Source organism: Coptis chinensis, chromosome 2, assembly GCF_015680905.1.
Source record: "Coptis chinensis isolate HL-2020 chromosome 2, ASM1568090v1, whole genome shotgun sequence".
NCBI classification, from domain to species: domain Eukaryota; kingdom Viridiplantae; phylum Streptophyta; class Magnoliopsida; order Ranunculales; family Ranunculaceae; genus Coptis; species Coptis chinensis.
Genome location: NC_141457.1, coordinates 107,312,297 through 107,336,510, shown reverse-complemented (window position 1 = coordinate 107,336,510; position 24,214 = coordinate 107,312,297). Strand labels below are relative to the sequence as shown.

At 38.3% G+C, this 24,214-nt stretch overlaps 2 protein-coding genes and 1 pseudogene across 10 annotated transcripts; all 3 read right to left on the bottom strand.

The window, feature by feature from the left end:
• Positions 1 to 1,043: 1,043 nt before the first annotated feature.
• LOC147520227 (protein CYTOSOLIC ABA RECEPTOR KINASE 9-like) lies at positions 1,044 to 4,029 on the bottom strand (annotated as a pseudogene). Its single transcript, XR_015213156.1, has 7 exons — positions 3,451 to 4,029; positions 3,252 to 3,361; positions 2,891 to 3,186; positions 2,379 to 2,838; positions 1,756 to 1,864; positions 1,527 to 1,676; positions 1,044 to 1,103 (listed from the first exon to the last, which is right to left on the bottom strand). The product of XR_015213156.1 is annotated as a protein CYTOSOLIC ABA RECEPTOR KINASE 9-like (transcript).
• Positions 4,030 to 4,701: 672 nt separating this feature from the next.
• LOC147520226 (uncharacterized) lies at positions 4,702 to 11,352 on the bottom strand. Of its 8 annotated transcripts, XM_086591756.1 has the most exons (15): positions 11,130 to 11,351; positions 10,828 to 11,047; positions 10,528 to 10,728; positions 10,382 to 10,452; positions 10,128 to 10,290; positions 9,099 to 9,692; positions 8,215 to 8,595; positions 8,050 to 8,125; positions 7,914 to 7,977; positions 7,093 to 7,228; positions 5,724 to 5,837; positions 5,556 to 5,647; positions 5,367 to 5,479; positions 4,872 to 5,023; positions 4,702 to 4,793 (listed from the first exon to the last, which is right to left on the bottom strand). In XM_086591756.1, exons 1-12 carry the CDS (start codon positions 11,216 to 11,218, stop codon positions 5,582 to 5,584), a joined length of 2,175 nt encoding a protein of 724 aa, XP_086447882.1. In that variant the 5' UTR covers positions 11,219 to 11,351; the 3' UTR covers positions 4,702 to 4,793; positions 4,872 to 5,023; positions 5,367 to 5,479; positions 5,556 to 5,581. The 8 variants fall into 8 exon arrangements, with proteins under 8 accessions (XP_086447882.1, XP_086447885.1, XP_086447881.1 ...); XM_086591759.1 differs by having other exon boundaries at positions 4,702 to 5,023; positions 5,560 to 5,647; positions 11,130 to 11,352; XM_086591755.1 differs by having other exon boundaries at positions 4,702 to 5,023.
• Positions 11,353 to 13,316: 1,964 nt separating this feature from the next.
• LOC147520225 (uncharacterized) lies at positions 13,317 to 18,101 on the bottom strand. Its single transcript, XM_086594252.1, is given in 16 exon segments — positions 13,317 to 13,382; positions 13,467 to 13,586; positions 13,766 to 13,901; positions 14,647 to 14,710; positions 14,786 to 14,848; positions 14,851 to 14,860; positions 14,949 to 15,011; positions 15,013 to 15,330; positions 15,784 to 16,377; positions 16,571 to 16,733; positions 16,831 to 16,901; positions 17,037 to 17,081; positions 17,084 to 17,134; positions 17,136 to 17,240; positions 17,331 to 17,550; positions 17,637 to 18,101. Coding segments are annotated over 16 exon segments (2,487 nt in total). The 5' UTR covers positions 18,035 to 18,101.
• Between the last annotated feature and the right edge of the window lie 6,113 nt (positions 18,102 to 24,214).

The following is a 24,214-nucleotide window of genomic DNA, read 5'->3' as shown; positions in this document are numbered from 1 at the left end:
GATGCAGTTGAAATTGATTGAGAGATATAGATCGAGAGGAGGAGCAATTAAAGGTTTTTAATGGTGACATGAAAAGGATTTTTGTTTTAAGAGTTTTTTTAAGTGGTGAATTCTTTGAGGTCTGAAGATTTAGTGTTGGGGAGTTCACGTAGGAGGCTTTAGAGCATCTCCAAGGTATAAACCATATAGAGTGGAAAATTTACACCCCAAGTGTCAAAAACTCTATCCAATGGGGTATTTAAAACAGTAGATAATAGCCTATCGGTTGATGGGGGTGGGAATTCCCCATCCCGCTATTAGTTGATAAAATATCGAAAAATTGGGCGTCACTTGAAATCACGTCTCAAGATTATTTAATGGCTTTGCCCGCGGATCCGGTCCGTCACTATGGGTTTAAGTGAAAATAGAAGTCCGCGGGCGTCCACTTCCACACACGTTTCAACATTTATTTAATATCATTTACAGCGGGCCAAGTCATTACTCTTCTTTATGTTTTAAGTAGCGACAATTTAAAGTCCCAGGTTGATGTCTGTTTTTACACATTTTTCTTCCCACCTACCATTAGAAGAGCTACAAGGTGTAAATATAGACCTTATTTACATTGGAGGTAGATAGAGTGTATAATCAATAGCACATGTGGAGGCTTATGTGGAAGTGGATTTTTACACTCTCCATATCAGAGCATCTCAATGGAGGTGTAAAATTGTTTAAAAGTGTAAAATCCACGGTAATAAACTAATGGTTAATGGGAGTGGAGAATTCCCCATCCGGCTATTAGCTAGTTAATAAACATCTCGGGTGTCACTTGAGTAATGTCCCAATTAAAAAGAAATTAGGGCGTCCTTAAACTCCGCGTCTGTTTGATTTTTTAGAATTGTAATGTTTGAAGGGTAAAGACCGCCATTTATTGGTTGTCTCAGGTTCATACTGTTATTCCTTGTGCATAGACTTCACGTGTTCTCCCACAGTTGGAAATACATGAGTAGCCATGTCTTCTCTCAGCTTCTCTGGTTCAACTTTGAAACTGATCACCGTTTATGAACTCATCTCTTTCCTTTTGAATTTTTTAGCCAATACTCTTGATCCTCCAACAACTGCAGAATCTGAAAAAAATTGGGTCAGACTTTGTTAATACCTGACTTTCGTGATTTAGCATGCCTTTCAGAAAAACTAAATGTACGTTAGTTATACTTCAAAATAATGAAATTGATTACAGATCTCATTGTTTGAGCATTGAGGATGTAAATTGGTGAAAGAGAGAAAACTAAACAGATTCATCAATCTTTTTAGATAGCATGTTTGTGTGGAGAAAATGAATTATCCTAAATGATGCACAAATCAGATTGTTAGGTTTGTTTAGTTAGAGCTGAGGTATATATGATAAAGGCTGTTACAAGTTAAGGACATACTGATTAACCAGATTTCTGGTCAATGGTAATCTCAAAAGGATGTTGGAAACTTGATGATGGTACCTTTGAGTTGGAACTTTGTGCAGCAAAACTTGTGTAAACAGAAAAGTTACATACTGTTTTCATTGTTGGCCTTCTAGAAGATGAATGCATGAGGCAGAGGCGTGCGGCCATAATCATCCTTTCCATCTCCTCTTTGTCATAATCTTCATTCAAGTGGGGATCTATTAGATTTTCACATAGCCCACAGCTGAGTAAAGACTTTGCCTGCAACCATAGTGGATTTAGTGCTTCCATTGTGAGTTCCCTTCAGAATAGAATGTTAAGGTGGTTATGTTTTAGTTACCTGAATTACCAGGCTTTCATGATTTGCTACCGTATCTTTGTTGGCTTGTTCCCAGTTATAAGTTCCAGAAGCACTATCCCATAGGAATAGACATCTATCTTCTCATCTACTTTTGCCAAACATCATGTACTCAGGGCCACATATGCAGAGATCTCAACCACATGGCTCGGCTTCTTAATTTTTAGGACGTGACTGATTTTGATGATGTACTATGGCAGCTCCAAAGTCTGACAACTGAGAAGTAAAAGGTTTACTTGGTAGAATGTGGAAGGAAATCGCTATTCTAAATCAATATAAGACGTTGAACAATACCATGAAAATATATGTACTTTTTGTGGTAAATGTTGATCTGCACATTTTGAGAGCCCTTCTGGTCTTATTATTTCTACTGAACTCTCAGTCAATTGTATGAAAAAATCATGAAGCTTTGCATAAATCTGGAATATGTTTTTGGTTCATAGATTTATTCCACCCACCCACCCCACTCCACGGGCAGAGTAGCCTGGTAAACTGACCACAAGTTTTGTGGGTATAGGATACTGCATAAGGCATACTACCACCACATCACTGCGATAAGCAGTCATGCATCCGTGACAGAGATTGAAAATGAATTCATAGAAAACTTGCCTGAGGCTCAGAGTGGCAAGAGAGAAGGATGTTAGGAAGACCTAACATCTCTGTGGATGACAGGTGGGAAGCAAGAATGGTGGAGATATTCCAATGCTTTTTGCTACACCAACTGCAACTCTCTTTCTCTCACTCCATCTGAGCTGTGTCAAGTGCTGCATCAAGTTCTTCTCCGAATAGGTTGTATGCCACTCATTCATTTCTGTGCTGTAGCAGTAGCCAATAAGGCTTACTATGTTCTCATGGTTCAACGCACTCAATATCTCAACCTCCTGTAGAAGGTCCTCTCTAGACCGGCTCTGTGATTTTGAGAACCTTCACAGCTGCAGGTTGGTCACTTCCAAGGTTGGCTCTGTACACCATGCTGTAGATACCCGTAGTTATCATCATGTGAGGGCTAAAGTTTTCAGTTGCTGAGTGGACCTCTTGTGGGGTGAGGCCTACTAGATCCCTTGACTTCTAGGAGTGCTAATTTTTGAATTGTTTCTGTAACATGGATTCAGGAAGCTGGAGGACATTCTTGACATTGTCTTCTATAGTGCCACAATGTCTTGGTGGTGATTGTGATGATTTGGTTCCTGTATATTTTTGCATTCAAAGGCTTGCCAAATTCTGGTTGTTCAAACCAAAACTTGTCGTTCAATAGAGATGACTTGTTTGGTGGTTTAAGGGTTTGGCATGGCGAGCCTTGTTCTTGAAGTACCCTGCTTTTGAAGTAGGAGTCTTCCTCTGGGGTCCATCACCATAAATGAGCAAGTAGGAGGGAGTCCTTTCAAGCAAGAAGCAACCACGGATTCTTTAGGTCTGCAAAACAGATACACATGAGAGAGAGAGAGAGAGAGATGGTTATGTCAGTTCAGTTTTGGTACCGGGGACTGTGGCATCCAATCACAAGTATTGTTGCATGGTGGAGTCGCACTTGATGGATTAGAACAGTGACAAAGGTGTCCCCTGTACAGACCTTGACTTGAAAATCCACCTGCAGAGACAAATACCAGGACGAAAAGAGAAAATAAATAAATGAAAGACTTCTACATCTGCCAGTTTTGATGTATTATTTTCTCGAACCTGCTTGGATTTGCAGATATCTTCATGGATGTGAAAGGTGTTTAGGTCAAAACTGTCGGTCGATTCTTCTACATGAACGGCTAGTACCTGATCACCCGAGGCAACAACCAAGGTAAGTAGCCGCAGCAGCGTCTCTCTACTGAAGTTGTCGTTTTTGAGGCCAACAATGATCTTTCGCTTCTTCTTTACAGACTTTTTCCCTAGAATTGACGGGGTTTGGAGCAGTCTCCAACTTCCAAACATCATAACCTGGTTGAGTTTTGATACTTAGACATCATTCCATTGCAAACAAGATTGAACGTGATTTCACATCTTTTATGATTCATAGATCCGTTCCTTTCTCCCATCTAAAAACCGACAAGTCTTTTTTATTAATTCCTGATCAGACAAGTTGCGGTCCCAGTTTCATACAGCAGCTATTTATGTCTTTGTAGTCTATAGTTTATACAATTAGTGCTAGCAAAAATGCAGGTAAGAACGACATTGCTAATTCGTTCTGTAAATTTATGGTACCTAGCTACCATAAAACTTGGATGGCCTACACTAGGTAATAACTAATAACCTAAGCTCCCAGTATATATGAACTTGTTTTCAGCACCATTACTCCATTAGTGTGAGACATGTTTCAGTAGTTTTTGCTTTATGTTCTGTCAATTGTTGCATTGGCAATTGGGCAGCCGTTTAGGTGTACCTTCGTCATACTCTCACGGTGAAATGTACCTTCGTCATACTCTCACGGTTTTCACCGTGGATCTACCTCCTTTGGTGATTGGATGGAGCTTTCAGCAGTGCTTTTAACCTCCATCCCTTCAACCCAATTTAAGTTGTCCACTTCGTAAGTGTCACCCTGAACATTCCTCATGGGGACCAAGCTGCAACGGACAAGCTCCTCATCAAGTACTGCAACCGATATAGTAGTTGAGTAATCAAGTCAGTCGAGTAGGTTTTTCGCTTTGGTGGCTTTTTGTGGTAACCACAACTTGTAGTTAAGCCTTAGGGTTGTATGTGACGCATCACAGAAGTTACTTTCAATTTTCTTGGCTAAAGGGTAGAAGAGAATTCAAGTAACGCCATAGAAGAATTTACCCACTTCGTTATAGTGATCTACTGCTAAAATACTTCATATATAAAATTTGCATGTCTGGAAATATTCCAACAATGGAAGATGAGAACCGACAAGCCACTGCTTACCATTAAGCTAAAACACACTCCAAAAATGGGATAGAGATTACTGCTTCACTAGAAAAGGGATAAACTAATAAAGTGTTACGTGACTCCTAAAAATTTATTGAAATAAAGAGATGATATTCGCCCATCAAAACTCTGAAAGCTGATGTAGATGCCTACCACAATTGACAGGAGTTACGGTTACTACACTTCAAATCTGAACGGTATCTCGTAATGTCCGCATGTATACTTACATTTCTTGTAATGCCCGCATGTATACTTATATTTCTTGTAACGTATGAATCGTGACTCTTAACACTAAAAAATTTATTGCTTGCTCCTTCCCTGTTAGGCTGTTGTTAGCCATTCATATCCATGCTGCTAGTCCAGAGGTCCGTCAAATCCACTGCATACACAACAATGAGCCGATGATGTACATAGGGCGGGGACAAGTTATTACAACCAAAAAAAAACAAAAAAACAAACCAGTCTTGTGTTCATACATGGTATATCTATTGTACAGGTCCATCGTTTTGAACTTCTGATATTTTTACTATCACAGGTGGCGTTCAAGAAGGTATGCACATAAGCCAGCATGTTGCTGCTTCATCATATTTTTGATATGCACTTGTTCCATCAAACTTTTACCTTTATGTGACACACGCGGAATTGCTATGAATCACTGACCAAGAAAAACTTAAACTACTGAGAAAGGTTAAAAAGACAAAAGTATTCAGAGCCACTTCTACCGCTTGGAATCAGTCTTTAGGCACCTTGATGTTGCCCACCTCTCATTCATGCAGCCTGCCCAACTATAATGCCTTGCTGACCTTGATTTGGAGCATCGACAGAATTGACTTAGCTGCAGGGCAAGGTCAACAAAATCATATCCTTGATGTGTGGTAGAAACTCAACATTTTGTCTATATTCATACTTACCTACATTCTTCACTAGTAGCATTTGGTTAGTTGATCCAGCAAACACCCAGCACCTTAGACATGAAACTGTACGCATCAGCTTCCCCATCAATCTGCAATGAAGATGACAAAGACCAACCATCAGGTAACTCATATAAGTCTACTGTTTTCTCTAACCAAGACACTCACCACTTTCTGGGTAGGACGGCCCGCTCCATGTCCAGCATTTCGTTCAATGCGACCAACAATTGGATTGGTCTGCGGGCTGTTCTTCAAACTTGTACAGAGTACATATTGCATTGTCTGAGGGAGAACAAAAGAATCAGTGTTCAGAGAACAACACAGCAAAACATTATATTTCCAGAATACTTCCATAATATCAATGGACATCTCAGACTCACCAAAAAGACAAACCATTGGGTTGTCAACTACACTAAACACAGTATTGAAACTATATAGGGTTAGCTAGGGATGACCCCCCATTTTCAAAAGGGATACCCCCCCACCCACCCCCAGTTGCAACATCCAACGGTAATTCTTCATCCCTAACTAACCCCACCTTATATTGGTAACCAAATATCCCTAAGAATTATGTAACGTAGCTCGATAAACCATACAATGATATGATTCCAGCCACCTTATCATATATGATAAACAATAAATTACAAGAGACACAACTAAGCAATTAATTGTTTGATTCGTGAGAGATAATGTTGTCAGAACATCAGGGCCTTCAATGAACGCAGAAGTCCCGATTGACAAAGGTAATGTCGTATGCATTGCTTAATTAGCTAAAAGTATCATTATTATCACCCACATTGCAAAACCCAACCAGCTAAAATTGTAATTCATACCTAAGAACCTGTTTTATCAGAAAAGGCCGTGAAATAAGTTGACACACCTAAGAACCTTAAGAAACAGCTGGCTCAGCAGTGACGCAGCTTAGCACAGATCTAAAACTCATTTCCCCAACTTTGGTGACAAAAAAAGGATTCTTCCCCATTTCATATGTTATTTTTTTCCACCTCCCACTCTTCTTATTTAAGAATCACTGAAAGCCTAACTTGAAAAAAATATATTTTAGTGCAATTAAGACTATCAAATTATAATACAACAAATCAGATATGTACACTATTAATCTTGTCCATCTCTTTATGACAATTTATATTATATCCTCTTTGTATTGATATTCAGGTTCTACAAGTTCCTAGAATAAAAGGAAGTCGACATTACTCATTAACAAGTTCTGCAGTTCACTGAATCGGTGTGTTTGCTTTCCTATTATCTAGCCATCATTCATTAGATATATGATTCATGTTGTCAACAAATATAGTACGGTTAAAACTAACATATAGCGCATCACCAGTTGTTTTCCTCTCAGAGCTGTATATACTGACGAAGTAGCCAAAGCAAATAAGTATAAATTTTTATCATTTGGTTTGAACAATTCATTTACAAGTTTTTCCAGCATCAGATGATAAATCAGAATGGGACGCCGAATGAAAACAAAAGAACTTTTCTGACTATTTGGAAGTCATCAAAGGATAAAAGGGTGTACCGCCAATAACTTCAGAGTGTGTAATGGCACAACCCTGTCATCGTGATCAGCTGTCAACAGCATGGTAGACGGGTACTGGCATTGATTGTCATGATTTTGTTCCCATGGTCTTTTCACATTATGAAGTGGCGAGTACCTGGAAATAAAACAATTAAACCCAATTTCACATCCCAAAAGTAATAAAACTAGTTATGACGTGCTTAGACAGATACATATTAGAAACAGTTATTTGTTTGACCCAAATTAGAATTACAGGATCATTATTTCGGGATATACGCCAAAAATTTGTCATGTGGATGCAATATGAACATGAACTACAGCAAGCAGCTGCATATATAACTCGAATATGTAAATATTTATTAATAACCGTTTGCTATTAAAGAATATATAATCATACTCGATTACTCGGAACTAATTATGAAGTCTCAAGAAATTTTTATTTTTTAAAAATAAATAAATTGTCTTACAACATATATGTTTACAGTACATACCCTATACGTATCAACCATCAAGTGTCTTAAACAGTTTAGGGGGTAAAATGGATATCTGAGAAACAGAGAATCTAGTGTTCATAGTGAAGATGATGTACACAGAAAATAATGAAATTCCATTTCTAATTATGATTGAAATGAAAAAAGAACTTAAAGATTCCATTTCAATCATATCACCACCAAAGTCTTATTTGTGTTTGTCACAAGAGAGTGGGCATGACTCCGGAAGGTAGATATATTGAAGTATATCTACGCACTTAACTAACCGAAAACCCCAAAGCTATACATAAGATATCCCAAATCAATAAGAAACCATAGTTATTTTGTTACTTGATAAGCCAGTGGAACTCTTCCTCCTTATCTGAGCAGCCATAGTCCGATGTCCATGAATGGCCTGGAAACATACGCTTACATCAATAAACTATATTGAACATATCCAAACTGAACACAAATTGTAGAGAATTACCAACAGTAAACAAATGGAACCGCAGCATGTCCATGACACCAACATGAGCCAAAGCACATCCATAAAGATCAGGTCGCTGCATGCCATGTTTGAAGGTTATTCATAAATATACTCAATAATTAAGAGCAAACTAAGAAGATATAACGGCATGTCCAAGTTCCAAACCTGATTTATGCAAGCAGCAACAAGAAGCCCACCAGCACTTGCACCTTCAATGCACAGCTTTTTGGGCTGGGTATAACCAGAGGAAACAAGAAACTCTGCCGAAGATATGAAGTCATCATGAGAAATTTGCCTTTTGTCAAGTGATGCAGCTTTATGCCAATCTTCTCCATATTCACCACCACCGCGAATGTTTGCCATGCAGTAGACCACACCTAAATGCCTCATCAAAACAATGCGGCTGGTGCTAAAGTAAGGTGTCGAACTAATGTTAAAAGCTCCATAACCATATAACAAACACGGATGAGATCCATCCAAAAGTATATTCTTCTTTGAAACAATGAACATTGGTACTTTGATCCCATCTTTGCAAGGTACAAAAACCTGAAAATAAAAGTTCAGTCAGAAGAAAGAGATTAAGGCTAGTAACAACATCTAGAAAGTATATCACTTTCGTCAAGTTCAAAAATAAAAATGTTGTTGTAGTGTATTTGCAGAAGTTGGGTGCATTGAAGCAATAACAAATTAACAATAAATAGTAGTATTCATGGAACCTTAACAATGATAACATTTTCGGTGTCCAACCCATATCGTCAGGATTCAGCATCCCATCCAGGATGTCTCACTCAAAAGAATCAAAAATCTAAACCCAAATAACATGAAGTATCTACACACCCGCATTCCCCAACCCTTGATTATTCAACAATGCAAATATGGAAACAGTTCAGAGCATATGTATGTGTGCCAACTGAATAGAGAGAACTTGTAGAATTAGATGATTCCTAATCACTACAGTCACACATTTGTATGAGTCTATATTTTCAAAAACTAAGTTAAAGGGATTTATTCAGTAGGTGAGTAGAGTGAAAAGTAGTTAGTATGATTACCTGATTAACTTCGAACTCAGTGCGGTCAAATCCACGAACAACACTCTCTTTAAATATCTTCAGTTGTGGAACCTCAGCTTTTAAATTGCACTGATAGATGATACCTGGAGTGAGAAAGCCAGCGAATTCAACATAAACCTCACTGTCTTTGCGCCTCCCAGAAATCTCTCTGACTGTGCCAAGGTCAAGAGGCAAATCATGTAGCAAGACACCCGTCTTCAAGTCCCTTAATTGAAGAACATACTTAACATCACTCAAATAACTGACCAGAATTTGGTTACTGTTCACAGTATGAGCTGATTCAAGAACGTCTTTTTCCGCTTCTCGGATGACATCAGTCCAAACACTCGGCTCCTTGAGATCTACATGCACCACCTTATATTTTGGAGCATCTTTATTAGTTAAAAAGGTGAATTCTGTACCATCATTTGCAATAGCTTGATAACTTGCATCAAAATTGTCAATGAGCTTAGTAAAAGGAAGCACATCTTCTTTCCCACTAAAACCTTCAAGCCCATGTGGAAGTTCTGATAAGTCACAGTAGTAAAGCTTTTTAACTGGATCACAACTCTCGTAGATGTAAAGAAGAAGATACTGTACATATAAGGAACAAAAAAACGGACCAAGAGTCAAAATGCCAAACTTGGGAAGAAAAAAGAAGATTCGAAAGACATTTTGCTAGTTTAAAACTTCAATTTGAAAACCAACTAGAAAGAAGCAATGAGCTGATGCCTAAAATATGCAGTAGCACACATACACGAATTGCTTACCCAACCCCAACACAACACTTATGTGTTCCAGAGGCTAGTACACTACTACACTGAAACGTAAAATGTGGAAAAGGTTGATAGTAATGTTGGCTTCTTAAAAAACTGGTATACTTTTGCTAGAAAGCTTTGTTTTGAAGAAAGAAAAGTATAAACGTGAAACTCTTATTAAAAAATACAAGTTATGAGATTCTTGAGAAAAAAAAATACAAGTCGTGCATTTCAAAATTGCCGTTACAGATATATGTAGCATGTCTAATACCTTCCCATCATCTGTTACTTGAGATCCAAACGAGTATTTCGGATTGTTCGAATCTTTCCAGCACAAAATATCTTGATGTTGCTCGGTACCCAGAAAATGATAGCAGAGCTCACTGTTTAGGTTAAGAGCTGTCTCAGTCCCTGCATCTAGTTGTTCCCCTTCCCTATGAAAACAAAACACCATCCTAATCAATCAACATTCTAATCCAATGGAAACTAAAATGTAAAAATTTCTCCTACAAAATTAATACGAACTTTGGAGCAGGATAGCGACTATAGAAGAAACCTTTGCCGTCATGTGTCCAACTGACGTTTGACCCCTTCACCTGCAAACAACCAAAATAATTAGCAAAAAACCAATCACATAATTGCTTTTGCACCTTTTGTTGTTGTTGGCTTACCCATCGAACAGTATCAGGCTGAACAACTTTACCCTCGACGCGCATAACTTTAATTGTTTCCCAATCACTTCCGCTTGAACTAAGTCCATACGATAAGTACTTACCATCCTCACTAAACACAATATCACCCAAAGCAATTGTTCCATCTTCACTTAGCCCATTTGGATCAATCAACACCTCTGCTTCTGCATCCAAACTAGTCTGTAATAATAATAAAACCAACACCAACACCAACACTCCATCAAAACAAAAAAAAAAAATCTACGTAATCATCGAATTAGTTAGTTAAGGGTCCAAAACCTGCATGTAAACAACACATTGAGCTTGGAGGCCAGTGTTATGGAAATAGTAATATTTATCACCTCGTTTGAAGGGTGCATAAGACCGTGGGTAATCCCAAAGCTTACTAATATGTTCACGGAGTTTATCTCTCGTGTCACATGTTTTAAGTACAGATTCAGTCAAATCCACTTGTTTGTCAACAAACTCTTTCACTTCTTCTGCATCAGGATTTTCAAGCCTAATATAACAACAAACAAGTCAAAACTTAAATTTCAATCAAATCACGACACTAATGAAGGATTTTTATTTTATTTTTTTACCAGCGGTAAGGATCAGGTACTTTAACACCGTGAAAATCATCAACAACGGATTCGTCTCTTCGGACGGACGGGTACTGTAAACGGGTCATGTTTTGTTTGAAGAAGAATAACAGTTGGAGAGAAAACGGTTTGTGAGTTTTGGTTTATATTATTATAATAGTAAGTAAGAAGGAAGAATGAGATGAGGCAAGTGGCGAATTTAAAGGGGATGGGAGAGAATGTGAAGTTAGTACATGGTGCAGCGAGGTCTACTGGTTTTGCCATTTGTGAGAAAATTAGTGCGGTATTTAAGCGGGAATGAAAGAAACAATCAAAGCATTTCCCATGCAGGTAGATAAGGTGGGAATGTGACTTTATTCACCTATTTATAGTTGAAAACATTTGACAAATGCAAAAGTGAATATATTGGTGACTATTTTTCCAAGTGAAAGCGAGAGTGAAATCTTCAACCGAGATAGTGGTTAAGTTGTGAACTTTGGATAGGACGTTGGATTTCGTCTCATGTGTTTTTTTAAAAAAAATCGGTTTTTTTTTCGTACGGAATGTTAGCCGTCTATCGTGTTTTCGACTTTTTTCGGTTTTTTTTTTAACTTCAGACGGGATGTTTCATTTTGTCCGGCGCGTTTTTTCGATTTTTACATTCAGATGGAATCCAACATTCCGTCAAAGATTATTTTTCACCTTTGCATTGGGCAGCCTCACATTACTTTTCACTAAAACAGTAGAAAAGAGAAAAAATACTGTCTATGGAGGTGAAAAATCATCAACAACGGATTCGTCACCAGTACATACAGAGTCGCTGGTAAATTGTAACCGAATTTTATGAAGCCGAGAGATGACCGAAATTCCAAAGGCATGTTGCCACGATTTTTGGTGCCTAAATTTGGGAAGGTATTTGTTATAAATTTTGGCACCTTGTTATTTCCTATATACTGCGTCAATTGTTGCATTGGCGTTTTGGCCCGAAGGTGGTAACTTCACGAGTTCACCTCACTTGCACTCACTGCTGAAAGGTGTCTGAATGATTTGAACTTTTTGATGATGCCCCATTTCAATGGTAATTAAAATTTTGTCATAATAAGAACCCAAGAAATAGGAAATTAGGAATATAGCACCCTTCAAGCTAAATATGAAGCTTCTCTCAAATTTGCAAAACTACACACGCATTACATTAAGTGCATTACTGGCTTACAGCTTCAGATTGTCACAAATAAAGTTCAATATCTGAATTCCCAATTCCTAATTCATGCTATTCTAAGGGGGTTCAAGTGTTCCTTGTACGAGCTCATCTCTGCAAAAGCATCCCCTTCCCCTTTCCAACACAAACTGAGGTGCCCCAATTAACTTGGTAAAATGCCACTGGAGAATTTAAGACATCCACCCAGATAATTGGAACCTCGAACTGGAGAATTTCACTCGAGTCTAAAGAGGATCTGACAAAGTGACAATATCCGCTTGAGGCGTTGACATGCAAACTTATGAGCTCTCAACTATTCTTGCATAATTCTGACTTTGAATGCTAATGTACTTGTAAAATTGCCCCTTCAATTCCCGTAAAAGCCAATTCAATCATGCTGCTAGTTCAGAAGTCCATCACATCCATGATCCGCCAACAAACATTACACGAAGTTGTGTACTTATAAGCCAAGTAATTATGATTTATGACACAACGAATTACACTGCAAAATACAACCTGCAGTACACTTGTACACAACAGATGGAAATCAAAGATTGAGCATGTAGAGGAGCATCACAATGACCATTCTAGTATCAGTCTATCACAGTTCACAGGCGAAGTTTCAAGTGTAAAAATATGCACATATACAGGAACGTCAGCTGTTTTTAACAATTTATAATGCACATTTTCATCAAACTTAAATCTTTATTTGTTATGTGCATTTCCTGTCTGCATCATAACATGTACCAAACCACAATAATCAGAGTTATGAAGAGGTGCTTAAATTATTCTTCCTTTTGTTCCTTTCTCAAGCTGAACTTTCCCTCAAAAAAATAAATTAAAAAAACTTTCATTTTATATAAATGAGGACGGTAACACGACAAAAAGAATTTGGGGGCAAGTTCCTAATGACCCTATATTGTTTCCCAGCTCGATCTTTAACGTGCCCAAGGATATGCCTTCATACCTAAGATAAATTACCTTGAACAAGCAAAAACAATAGCACTAGGTTAGTTGGTCCAGCAAACATCCAAGCTCTTAGCCATGAAACTGTACCTATCAGCAGCTTCATCAATCTGTGACAAGGGGCAGCAAAATCAGATACCAACACTATACAAGACTACAAGTCTACTGATTGCCTGTAACAAAAAGACACTTACCAACTTCTGCGTGGGGCCGGCCAGCTCCATGTCCAGCTTTTTTTCGGTCAATGCGACCGATAATTGGATTGGTTTGTGGACTATTATCCAAACTTCATTACACAGAACATACTGCATAGTCTGAGGAAGAACGAAAAGAATCGTGTTCAAAAAACAATATAACAAAACATTAGATTTCAAGAAACAAAACGAGCTATGATCATGATTCAAACACTGATCATAATGAAAGTAGCATAGAAGTCTTTTCAGCATGTAAAATTGTACAAACTACATTTACGAAGAATGATAATATAACATACCGCCAATAACTTCAGTGAGTGTAATGGCACAACCCTGTCGTCATGATCAGCAGTTAACAGCATAGTGGGCCGGTACTGGCATTGTTTGTCATGTTGTTTATCCCACGGTCTTTTCACATTATGAAGTGGCGAATACCTGGAAACACGAACAATTACATCAAATTTCACATCCCAAAAGCATGAAGCTGGTAATGAGGCAATTACACCATAACAGAATTAGAAACAATCATTTGTTTGACGCTATAGAGAATTATAGGTTTCATTTTTCAGGCAATACACCTTCTCTTTGTACCAGGGACGAATTAAGAACCTGGCCCCCAAAAAGTAGCTGTGGAAACTTGAAAAGTACTTCCTTGATCTCGACTTACAATTCAAGGAACATATTCAAGGTAAATACCAAATCACAATTTGCAATTCAAGGACCAAACCAATATATGAAGTATCATTAGATTTTTTACTGTTTTATATTCTTTTAAAAGTAAACCTGCTTGAGCAATTCTGCTGGGTGCTCATACCCATGTCAATAACTCAAAAAGCGTGAATTCAATTCCCATTCATATACATGTTACAGTAATAGGTGTCAAAGTTATCCTTCAGGACTTCGGGGGAACAGATGTAGCAACTAGGTACAAAGAAAGTAGAGCCATAGTAAAGATGATAGAGGCCATAGTAAAGAAGCTAGAGGCCATATATACATATAAGAATGAAACTAATTTCATCTCCATTTATTACTGAAAAGAAAAAAAATATACAGCTTCCATATCACTAGATTGACCAAAGCAGTGTTTATTTAAAATTGCCACAAAATACCTGCTCTCTCTCTCAAAGTCATGTTCTATCTGAGCAATAAAATTATCTCAAAAACCAAAAAACTTTCTTACTTGATAAGCCAGTGGAACTCTTCCTCTTTGTCTGAGCACCCATAATCCGACGCCCATGCATGGCCTGGAAAAGTATGGTTCAATCACTAAGCTGTACATGAAATTATCCAATCTGATCAGACAAATGGTTGAGGCTTACCTATAGTAAATTTGTGGAAACGCAGCATGTCCATGACCCCAACGTGAGCCAATGCACAGCCAAAAGATCAGGTCGCTACTGTAAAAAACAAGTTCGTTACAGACTATTCATTAGAACAGGGAGGCTAGAGAAGAAGAAATAGCCGTATCTCTAAATTACACACCTGATTTACGCAAGCTGCAACAAGAAGTCCACCATTACTTCCACCTTCAATGCACAGCTTTTTTTGGTTGCGTATAACCAGAAGAAACAAGATATTCCCCAGCGGAAATGAAGTCATCAAAACAATTCTGCTTTTTTGCAAGTGATCCAGCTTTATGCCATTCTTCTCCATATTCACCACCACCACGAATGTTCGCTATGCAGACAACGGCACCTAAATTCCTCGTGAGAGTAATGCGGCTGATGCTAAAAGAAGGTGTGAGGCTAATGTTAAAACCCCCATAACCATATAATAAGCATGGATGTGATCCATCCAAAAGTATATTCTTCTTTGAAACAATGAACATAGGTACTTTGGTTCCATCTTTGCTAGGTACAAAAACCTGTAGACAAAAAAGTCCAATCATAAGGGGGGAAAATTAGAATAAATATATAGGACCACAACAAAGTGTTGAACTTATGGAACTTATTGAAAGGGTAAAAGACGAAATGTGTTGCTTTGTATTTGCAGAATTCCGAGCATAATGAACAAGGAACACAAGGATCAGGATACTGCTCACTGAAGCTTGAGAATGTATTTTTAGGATTACAATCCATAACAGTCAGGCGCCTCACCCAGGAAGTCCCCACTCAATCATAAAAATTTGTTGACTTGGTCACAAATCAATCATAAAAATTTCACTGGATCTGCGTGTCAAGGGGGCGCAATTTTTTTTTTTAAACAAATTTATTATATTGTAGAATTCATTAAAATGTTGTAAGAAGTATAAGAAATGTTTGAATCCCCCCAAAGTAAAACAGAAGTATTAAGTATGTCAGAAAAGTACACAGTTTACCTGATCAACTTGGAACTCGCTGCGATCAAATCCAGGAACAACAATTTCTTTGAATATTTTCAATTGTGGATTCTCAGTTTTTAAATTGCACTGATAGATAATACCAGGAGTGAGAAACCCAGTGAACCCAATAAAAATCTCACTGTCTTTGCGCCTTCCAGAAATCCCATTGACTGTGCCGATGTCCACAGGCAAAACATGTAGCAAGATACCCGTCTTTAAGTCCCTTAATTGAAGAACATACTTAACATCACTCAAATAACTGACCAGAATTTGGTTACTGTTCACAGCATCAGCTGATTCAAGAACGTCTTTTTCTGCTTCTCGGATAACATCAGTCCAAACAGTCGGCTCCTTGAGATCTACATGCACCACCTTATATTTTGGAGCATCTTTATTAGTTAAAAAGGTGAATTCTGTACCATCATTTGCAATAGCTTGATAACTTGCATCAAAATTGTCAATGAGCTTAGTAAAAGGAAGCATGTCTTCTTTCCCACTAAAACCTTCAATCCCATGTGGAAGTTCTGATAAGTCACAGTAGTACAGCTTGTTAACTGGATCACAACCCTCCCCGATGTAAAGAAGAACATACTGTACATATAAGGAAGAGAAATAAACCAAACACAAGTCACGATGACAACATTGGGAGGAAAAAAAATATGTAAGCCATGAGGTGTATTAGTTAACTGATAATTCTATGTGAAAGTCTAAGCAAATGATCTAATGCGTGCTCATCAGTCCATGTAATTATTGTAGTTAAAGTGGTGAGGAGAGTATCGATTACCTTTCCATCATCCATTACTTGAGCTCCGAACATGTATTTAGGATTGTTCGGGTCTTTCCAGCACAATATGTCTTGGCTTTGATCCGTACCCAGGAAATGATAGTACAGCTCATGATTAAGGTTAGAATTTGTCTCTGTCCCTGCGTCTAGTTGCTCTCCTTCCCTATAAAAACACACCAATCATAATGAACTCAAAATATTATAGAAGTCAATTCAGCCCAAATACATCAAGCGCAATATTACTAGAATCGGGTACTAACTTGGGAGCAGGATAGCGACCATAAAAGAAACCTTTACTATCGTGAGTCCAACTGATTGAAGAAAATTTAACCTGCCACAATATAATAGATATAAGCACAATCTCATACAATAATATCAGTAAAAAAAAAAAGCAATACCTCAAAAAAAAAATTATGGTTCTTCTCAAAAACTATTAGTACAAGTATAAAGCTCAAAATCAACTTACCCAAGACAACATATCAGGCTCAACAACTTTATCCTCAACGCCAAGATTACATTAATCTTCACCCAATCACTTCCGCTCGAACTAAGTCCATACATAAAAGTACTTCCCATCTTCACTTATTGAAGCAATGTTCAAAGCAACGGTTCCATCCTCACTAAGCCCATTTGGATCAAGCAAAACTTCTGCTTTCGCATCCAAACTATCCTATAATAATAAAACCACAATAACAATACATCATTATACCTCTCAGAAAACCAAAATTTCTCTCAATTCACAAATTTCATAATTTTTTACCTGCACAAACAGAATATCCTGTGCTTGAAGCCCAGTGTTATGGAAATAAAAATACTTATCCCCTCGTTTAAACGGAGTATCGAATCGAGGGTGATCAAATAATTTAGTAATCTGTTCTCTAAGCTTCCCTCTTGTATCACAAGTTTCAAGTACGGATGCAGTTAAATTCACTTGCTTTTCAACAAACTCTTTAACTTCTTCCGCATCAGGGTCTTCAAGCCTTACATAAAACAAATAAATCAAATTTCTGCTGCTAAATTTTCCAAAAAAAAAAAAAAAAAAAAAAAAAAAAAATCATTCTCTTACCAGCGATAGGGGTCAGAGATTTTGACACCGTGGTAATCCTCAACCACAGATTCATCTCTTCGGGGTAATGGATACTGTAGCCGAGATTCATCTGCGACGGAGAGAGAGCCCATGGTTTTAGATTTTGAGGAATGAGAAGAAAAGTTGGAGAGAAAACTAGGTGAGGGAATAAGTGTTTTGGTATTTGTTTTTTTTATATTAAGAGGGAAGAAGGTGTGCTGTTGTGGTGGGCGGTAAAGTTTAGAAAAGAAGCCAGATTTAAGGCTAATTCGAGGGGTCACTATATATCGCGCATGGCGGGTGAATGTGGACATGGTTGGGCGAGTTCTATGGTTGGACGATTTTGAGACAATATAGCGGGAAAGATTAGAGGATTTTAGTGGTAAAAGTGATAACATTTAGATTCAGAATGTCGCCATGCTCTCTACATTTGATACTTCTTTCACTTTCTCAAGGTATTATCGTTTTCGGGTTATTAGGACCTTTTTATAAACCACACATAAAGAGTTGCACCCATGTTACTTATTTTCTCAAGAAGTATACACAATCGTTTGGGAATACACATCGGTTTGAAACTTGAAGCTGAAAGCTTTTGGGTGGTTTCTTAAACTTCATACCTAAACTTAAGCAACGTAGTGGGAAAATGCGACAAAATCCAAAAGTAGAGTCAAATACTCAAATGAATGCAAGGGTCGAGTTATGATTCTGATATTGTGTGCCAACTGCCAAATGAAATCTTAGCCCAATGACATCTTGTACATCTTGGGTATAGGAGTGTAAAAAAAAACTGTTGACCCATCATCCGTTAGGGTATCCGGTCTTCACCCGCCACCCAAACCCGCACCGACCCGAAAATAGACCCGCCCGTCCCACCACCGTTTTTACGCGGTCGGGCTATGGGTGTAGGTTCTATGCTCAAACCCGACCCGTCAAGCCGCCCGACCGGTACCGTGTCAAAAGCCGTTGACCCAACCCCGTTGACCTGCACAATTTCAAGACTCTAACTCTAATATTTTTGTATTCAATTTATTTATTTTTTTTAAACTTTTGTAGGAATTTGGGAGATCAATATGAACACAAACTTATGAGTTCAACATCAACTTCAAATATTCAAATTTGAATATTGGGCATATATCAAAAGTTCAAATTCAACTTTCGAATTTTGGAGAAAATGAATCATTCATCCTTATATTAATTTTAAATTCTTTTAGTTTATATTTTATTGTTTTGTACCATAAATCCTCGCTTCCATCTTCATTTTATCATGATATAGAAAATAATCAATTTACAAATGGTAAATCACGAGAAATAAGTTTCAAATTTACAGATATGGTTTTGAGTTCAAGTTAATTTTTTTTTTATTCTTGTTAATTTTTTATTGATTGATTCCAATTTTTTCTCTATGTTGTGAATGAAAAATATATTACATGCAGAATTAGAAAGTTTTTTTTTAGATGAAATTGGGTTAAAATGATAATTTTCACCCGACCCGGATGACCCAAAACCCGCCCCGTAAACTGACCCAATAGACCCGGGTGATGGTACTAAGACATGACACTTCAACCCCACCCCACCCCGTCGGAGACCACTGGATTTGTATCCCCTAGACCCGCCCCGCTCCGACCCATCATTATTTGAGCCACGGTTGACCCGGCCCGCCCCGTATTACACCCCTACTTGGGTATGAAGTTTAAGAAACCACCCAGAAGCTTTCAGCTTCAAGCTTAAGTTTAGGTATGACGTTTAAGAAACCACCTAGAAGCTTTTAGCTTCGAGTTTCAAACCGGTATATATATATATACACAGTGGTGGAGCCAGGACTTTATTCCAGGGTGAGCCGATTATCACTATAAATTTTCAATGCAACTTAATTAGAGGTACACATGTTTTTCTTGTTTTTCTCTTTAGTTTAATATTTGATAGTCTCTCACTTTTTTTAAATGCAAGCAAACAATTGCTAGTTTATTTTGTCAGTTTTTAAAATCAAATCATATTATAGTTTAGGTAACGAATTTTTTTTAATTTGAAAGAACGATCATATATAACTCATACCTGAGCATTTTTATTCGTGTCTTGGATGGAAAAATAGTAGCTGGAAATCTGCGTGCTGGTCTGGAAAAACTTTGGGCACCTTTCAAGATTGTTAAGATGGAGCTTTATAGAAATGAAGTCTTTTCAGTCCGGCTTGAGAACCAACACCAACCGAACTCGATCCTCAAAAGGCAACCTTGGATTGTGTCGCAAAGATATCTTGCAGATTGAACCTTGGATAGATGTGAAGGAAAACAAGGAACTTGATTTCAATAAGTTCTTTATATGGGTTCAATTACTAAACTTTCCTGAGATTTTTCAGGACAAGGAAATAGTTGAGAATAATCTACTTGAATCTGGTTGTTTTGGACCAACCCAACTGATGCACTTAGAACTATATCCAAAGCATAAAGAAATGGCTGAACTAACAAGAGTCAAGGTGTTGCTTGATGTCAACGACCCCATTCCACCTGGTTTCAAGCTTCCAGAATCGATTAATGGAGCGGAATGGATCCAATTTGCCTATGAGTATCTACCAATTTTCTGCTTTCGGTGTGGCTTCATTGGACATATTCAGGCCTCTTGCAATTACAACAATGCTGATTTCTGTGCTGAACCTCAATTCACCTCAACTGGTTTGAAGTTTGAACTCTATAACGCCAAGAACCGCATTTTCCCAAAACTAATTGCTGAGCGCCCCCTCCAAGAATCTCCAGTGATATCGCCAACTGAACCACCTCGAGGACATTACCCTTTTCTCACCAGGAACTCTTTTAATGTAGAAGGGCTGTATACATCAATGAAAGGACCAAATGACGATGATTACAACCCGGACCATCGTAAAGGTAAAGGTAAAGGGCCAGATGATTATGGAATTAAACACCCCTCGACTCTAATCCGGGCGCAGTCGGCATTTTAATGAAGATCGGATGATCAATGACAACCCCACAACTCAAGTCATTTTTTCTGATCAACTTGTTTTAACCATCAACTCCACGCCATTCGGTTTAATCCACTTCAACAATGAGACTTTCTATGCGGGCTCATCACGCATTTAAACCATCTAATCCTAATGTGGTTCCTTTGGTTGATCTTACTACGCAGTTGGATGGCGAGAATCGCGAAACGGATGAATCAATGCAAAAGGCAAAGAAATTAGTCAAGGCAAAGCCTGCGATCTCGATGAAAACTTTACCCATGTCCGGTGAAGTGGTGGATAGCTTTAACATGGACCGGAGAAGCGGACGCTAAGACTCCTCTTCATGTAATTATGGAGGATCGTGAAAACTCCATGTCTTCAAATAGTAATACTTTGTGCCTATCTAGCGGTAAAGAGAAGCCCGACGGTGAAGGCGGTGCCCGTAGCTTGACTCCACCCCAAGCAATGAATTGCATCAGCTGGAACTGTCGAGGATGTGGCCGTTCCTTGACTTTGGAGGAGCTTAAAAAGAAGATTTCTGTTTTTAGGCCTTTGTTGATTTTTGTAATGGAAACTAAATGTAGTAATCTAAATAAAGCTGCTAGTATGATACGTAGATTGGGTGACTATCGTTCTTATATGGTGCCAAGTATGGGTTTGTCAGGCGGTATGTGGTTGTTGTGGGAAAGTTTTGTGAAGGTTGAAGTGTTAGGAGCTGAAAGTTGGTTTATCCATTGTAATGTCAACTTATCTATGAATGGAAAGGAAGAGAGTTTTGTTTTGTCTTGTGTATATAGAAATCCAAAACTGGCAATTCGAAAGATGCAATGGGCTGTCTTACCTCTGCTAAAGCCACAAAATGATGAAAAATGGATTGTGATGGGGGATTTTAATGAAGTAACAACCCAGACTGAAAAGAGGGGTGGTCGACCTTTCCACTTTGTACAAGCCATACCATTTCGGATATGATTCTTTTGTGAATTGATCGACTTGGGCTTCATTGGGAACATTTTCACATGGACAAATAAACAAGTTGGACGACGACAATTAATATGGGAACGACTTCGATAGAACTCGGTTAATCTTTGCTTGGATTCTTCATTTTGTTAACACAAAGGTTTACCATCATATGTCTATGACTTCTGATCACAAGCTCTTGGTCATCAAAGTTTGTAATGAATCAAATCACCTTCCAAGACCTTTCCGTTTTGAAGCCATGTGGTTACAAGATAGGAGCTGTACTTAACAAGTTCAGCTGGCCTTCGAAATTGACACTGCGGGCTCTCCCTCTTTTACCTTGTGTAATAAGCTAAAGCAATGCCAGAAGAACCTCAAATGGTGGAATAAGAATATTTTCGGTCTCTTAGACACCAAAATGCAAGACGCACAGCATAGACTTGAGCAGATTCAATATGAAATCCTTTCTCAAACCGACCACGGGATGATTTGTTTTAAGGGCCGAGCACACTCAAATTCAAAGATACAATGATCTTCTAGTCCAACAAAGCTACTCATCGGGTCGAAAATCTTGCTCGACCGGGTACAAGTTCGGTGACCTGAATACCAAGTATTTTCATGCTCTAGTCAAATGTCGTCGGCAAAGATCTTTCATTCACCGGATTAGTGACCCTACAGGGGCAATACTCACTGAAAGGCGCCAGATTGGAGATAGATTGACGGAATTCTTCGCAACATTAATGACAACTTCTGAACCGTCTTTTGATTCGGAGATTCTAAATGTAGAGACACCAGTTTTGTCCACTGAGGATCTTCTTTGTCTCGCGAAGCCAATTGACAATAAGGAGATCTTGTTTGCTTTAAAACAAATGCACCCTTTCAAAGCTTCAGGGCCTGACGGTTTTCAAGCAATTTTCTTCCATCATTTCGGCACCTCGTCGGACCACGGGGTGTGTGATGCGGTAAACAGATTTTTTACCCAAGGATCTTTTTTCTACAACTCAATCATTCTTTCATTGCTTTAATCCCAAAAATTTCACATCCTACATCCCCCTAACATTATCGCCCAATCAACTTTAACTAATGTAGTGTACAAATTAATCTAAAAATTATTGTAAATAGGTTACGCCCTATTCTGAGGAAAATAATCAGCCCTTATCAAACCGCTTTTCTTCCACATAGAAGTATCCATGACAATGCTCTTCTCGCCAATGAGTTTTATCATAAAATTAGAGGTCGTGGAAATAGGAAATCCAAGTTCTTTGCTTTAAAGATTGACATGCAAAAAGCTTTTGATAAACTTGAATGGTCTTTCCTTAGAATTGTTCTTTCCAAATTTGGATTTCCGATTGACTGGATTAACCGCATTATGTTTTGTGTGGAGAAAGTTTCTTACTCTATTCTCTTAAATGGAGCTGCTCATGGTTTCTTCAAACCAACAAGGGGTCTCGGGCAAGGGAGACCCTTTATCTCCGTATCTATTCATTATATATGCACTGAGATTCTATCTTTGAATTTTCTGAAGTTACAAAGACAAGGTCTAATTCATGGCTGCCGTCTTGCAAGACATTGTGCTGCTGTTTCCCACCTTATGTATGCCGATGATCTCTTTGTATTTGGGAAATGTGGTCTGCCGGAGCAATTTCACTTGAACAACTTGTTATCAGAATACTGCAGAGTTTCTGGCCAGACAATTAACAAAGACAAGTCTCAGATTCTTCATCATCCAAAGCTCCACAGGAGGCTTGTTTATTTTCTCCGCAAATCCTTCAGAATGCCTTCCACCAGCTGTATGCCGACTTATTTAAGAATACCAAATCTTACTGGTAGAGGCCGCATTCATAAATTTGCTCCGTTACTCCAGCGTTTTCAAAATAAGCTTGCTGGCTGGAAGTCGAAGATTCTATCTAAAGCAGGCCGTTTGACCTTGGTAAATTCTGTTTTATCTTCAATACCGACTCACACCATGTCTTGCACTTTACTACCGGCACAGATTGTTGACACTATGAATGTCATAAGAAGGTCTTTTCTCTGGGGGCACTCTCCTTCTGAACGCAAGATGCATTATTTTTCTTGGAGGCTTGCTTGTACTGCCAAGGGTAATGGAGGACTTGGCATCAAAGACCTTCAGCTTCAAAATTATGCACTGTTTGCCAAAAAAGCTTGGGATTTGCTACAGCAAAATTCTATGTGGGCGAAACAGATGAAGGGCAAGTACTTCCATTCAACAAGTTTTCTCAATGCAAAAATTCGAAGCAATGACTCCATCATGTGGAAGCAACTTTGTGCGGTGCGAAAGGTGATTAGAGCTGGTTGTTTTTGGAACATTGCAACTGGTTCATCAATTAAAGCATGGGAGGATGCTTGGATTTTAAATGCTAACGAACCTTCACGATGCCTCCAAAACCACAGGCATGTGATTTGGAGTTAGTTGCTGATTTTATAAACCATTCTAATAACACATGGAATTTGGAATTGCTTCGTCAATTTTGGCCGCCTGATTTTGTTCATAAAATCACTTCCATTCCATTGTTTCACACGACGGACATTGTGATAAACTTGAATGGAAGTGGACCAGTTTCGGGATGTTTTATGTCAAGTCGAGATATAATGGATGTCTACATTTGGTGAATTCGAAGTAGTTTGGTGTGCGAACAAAGGGTTTTGTTCA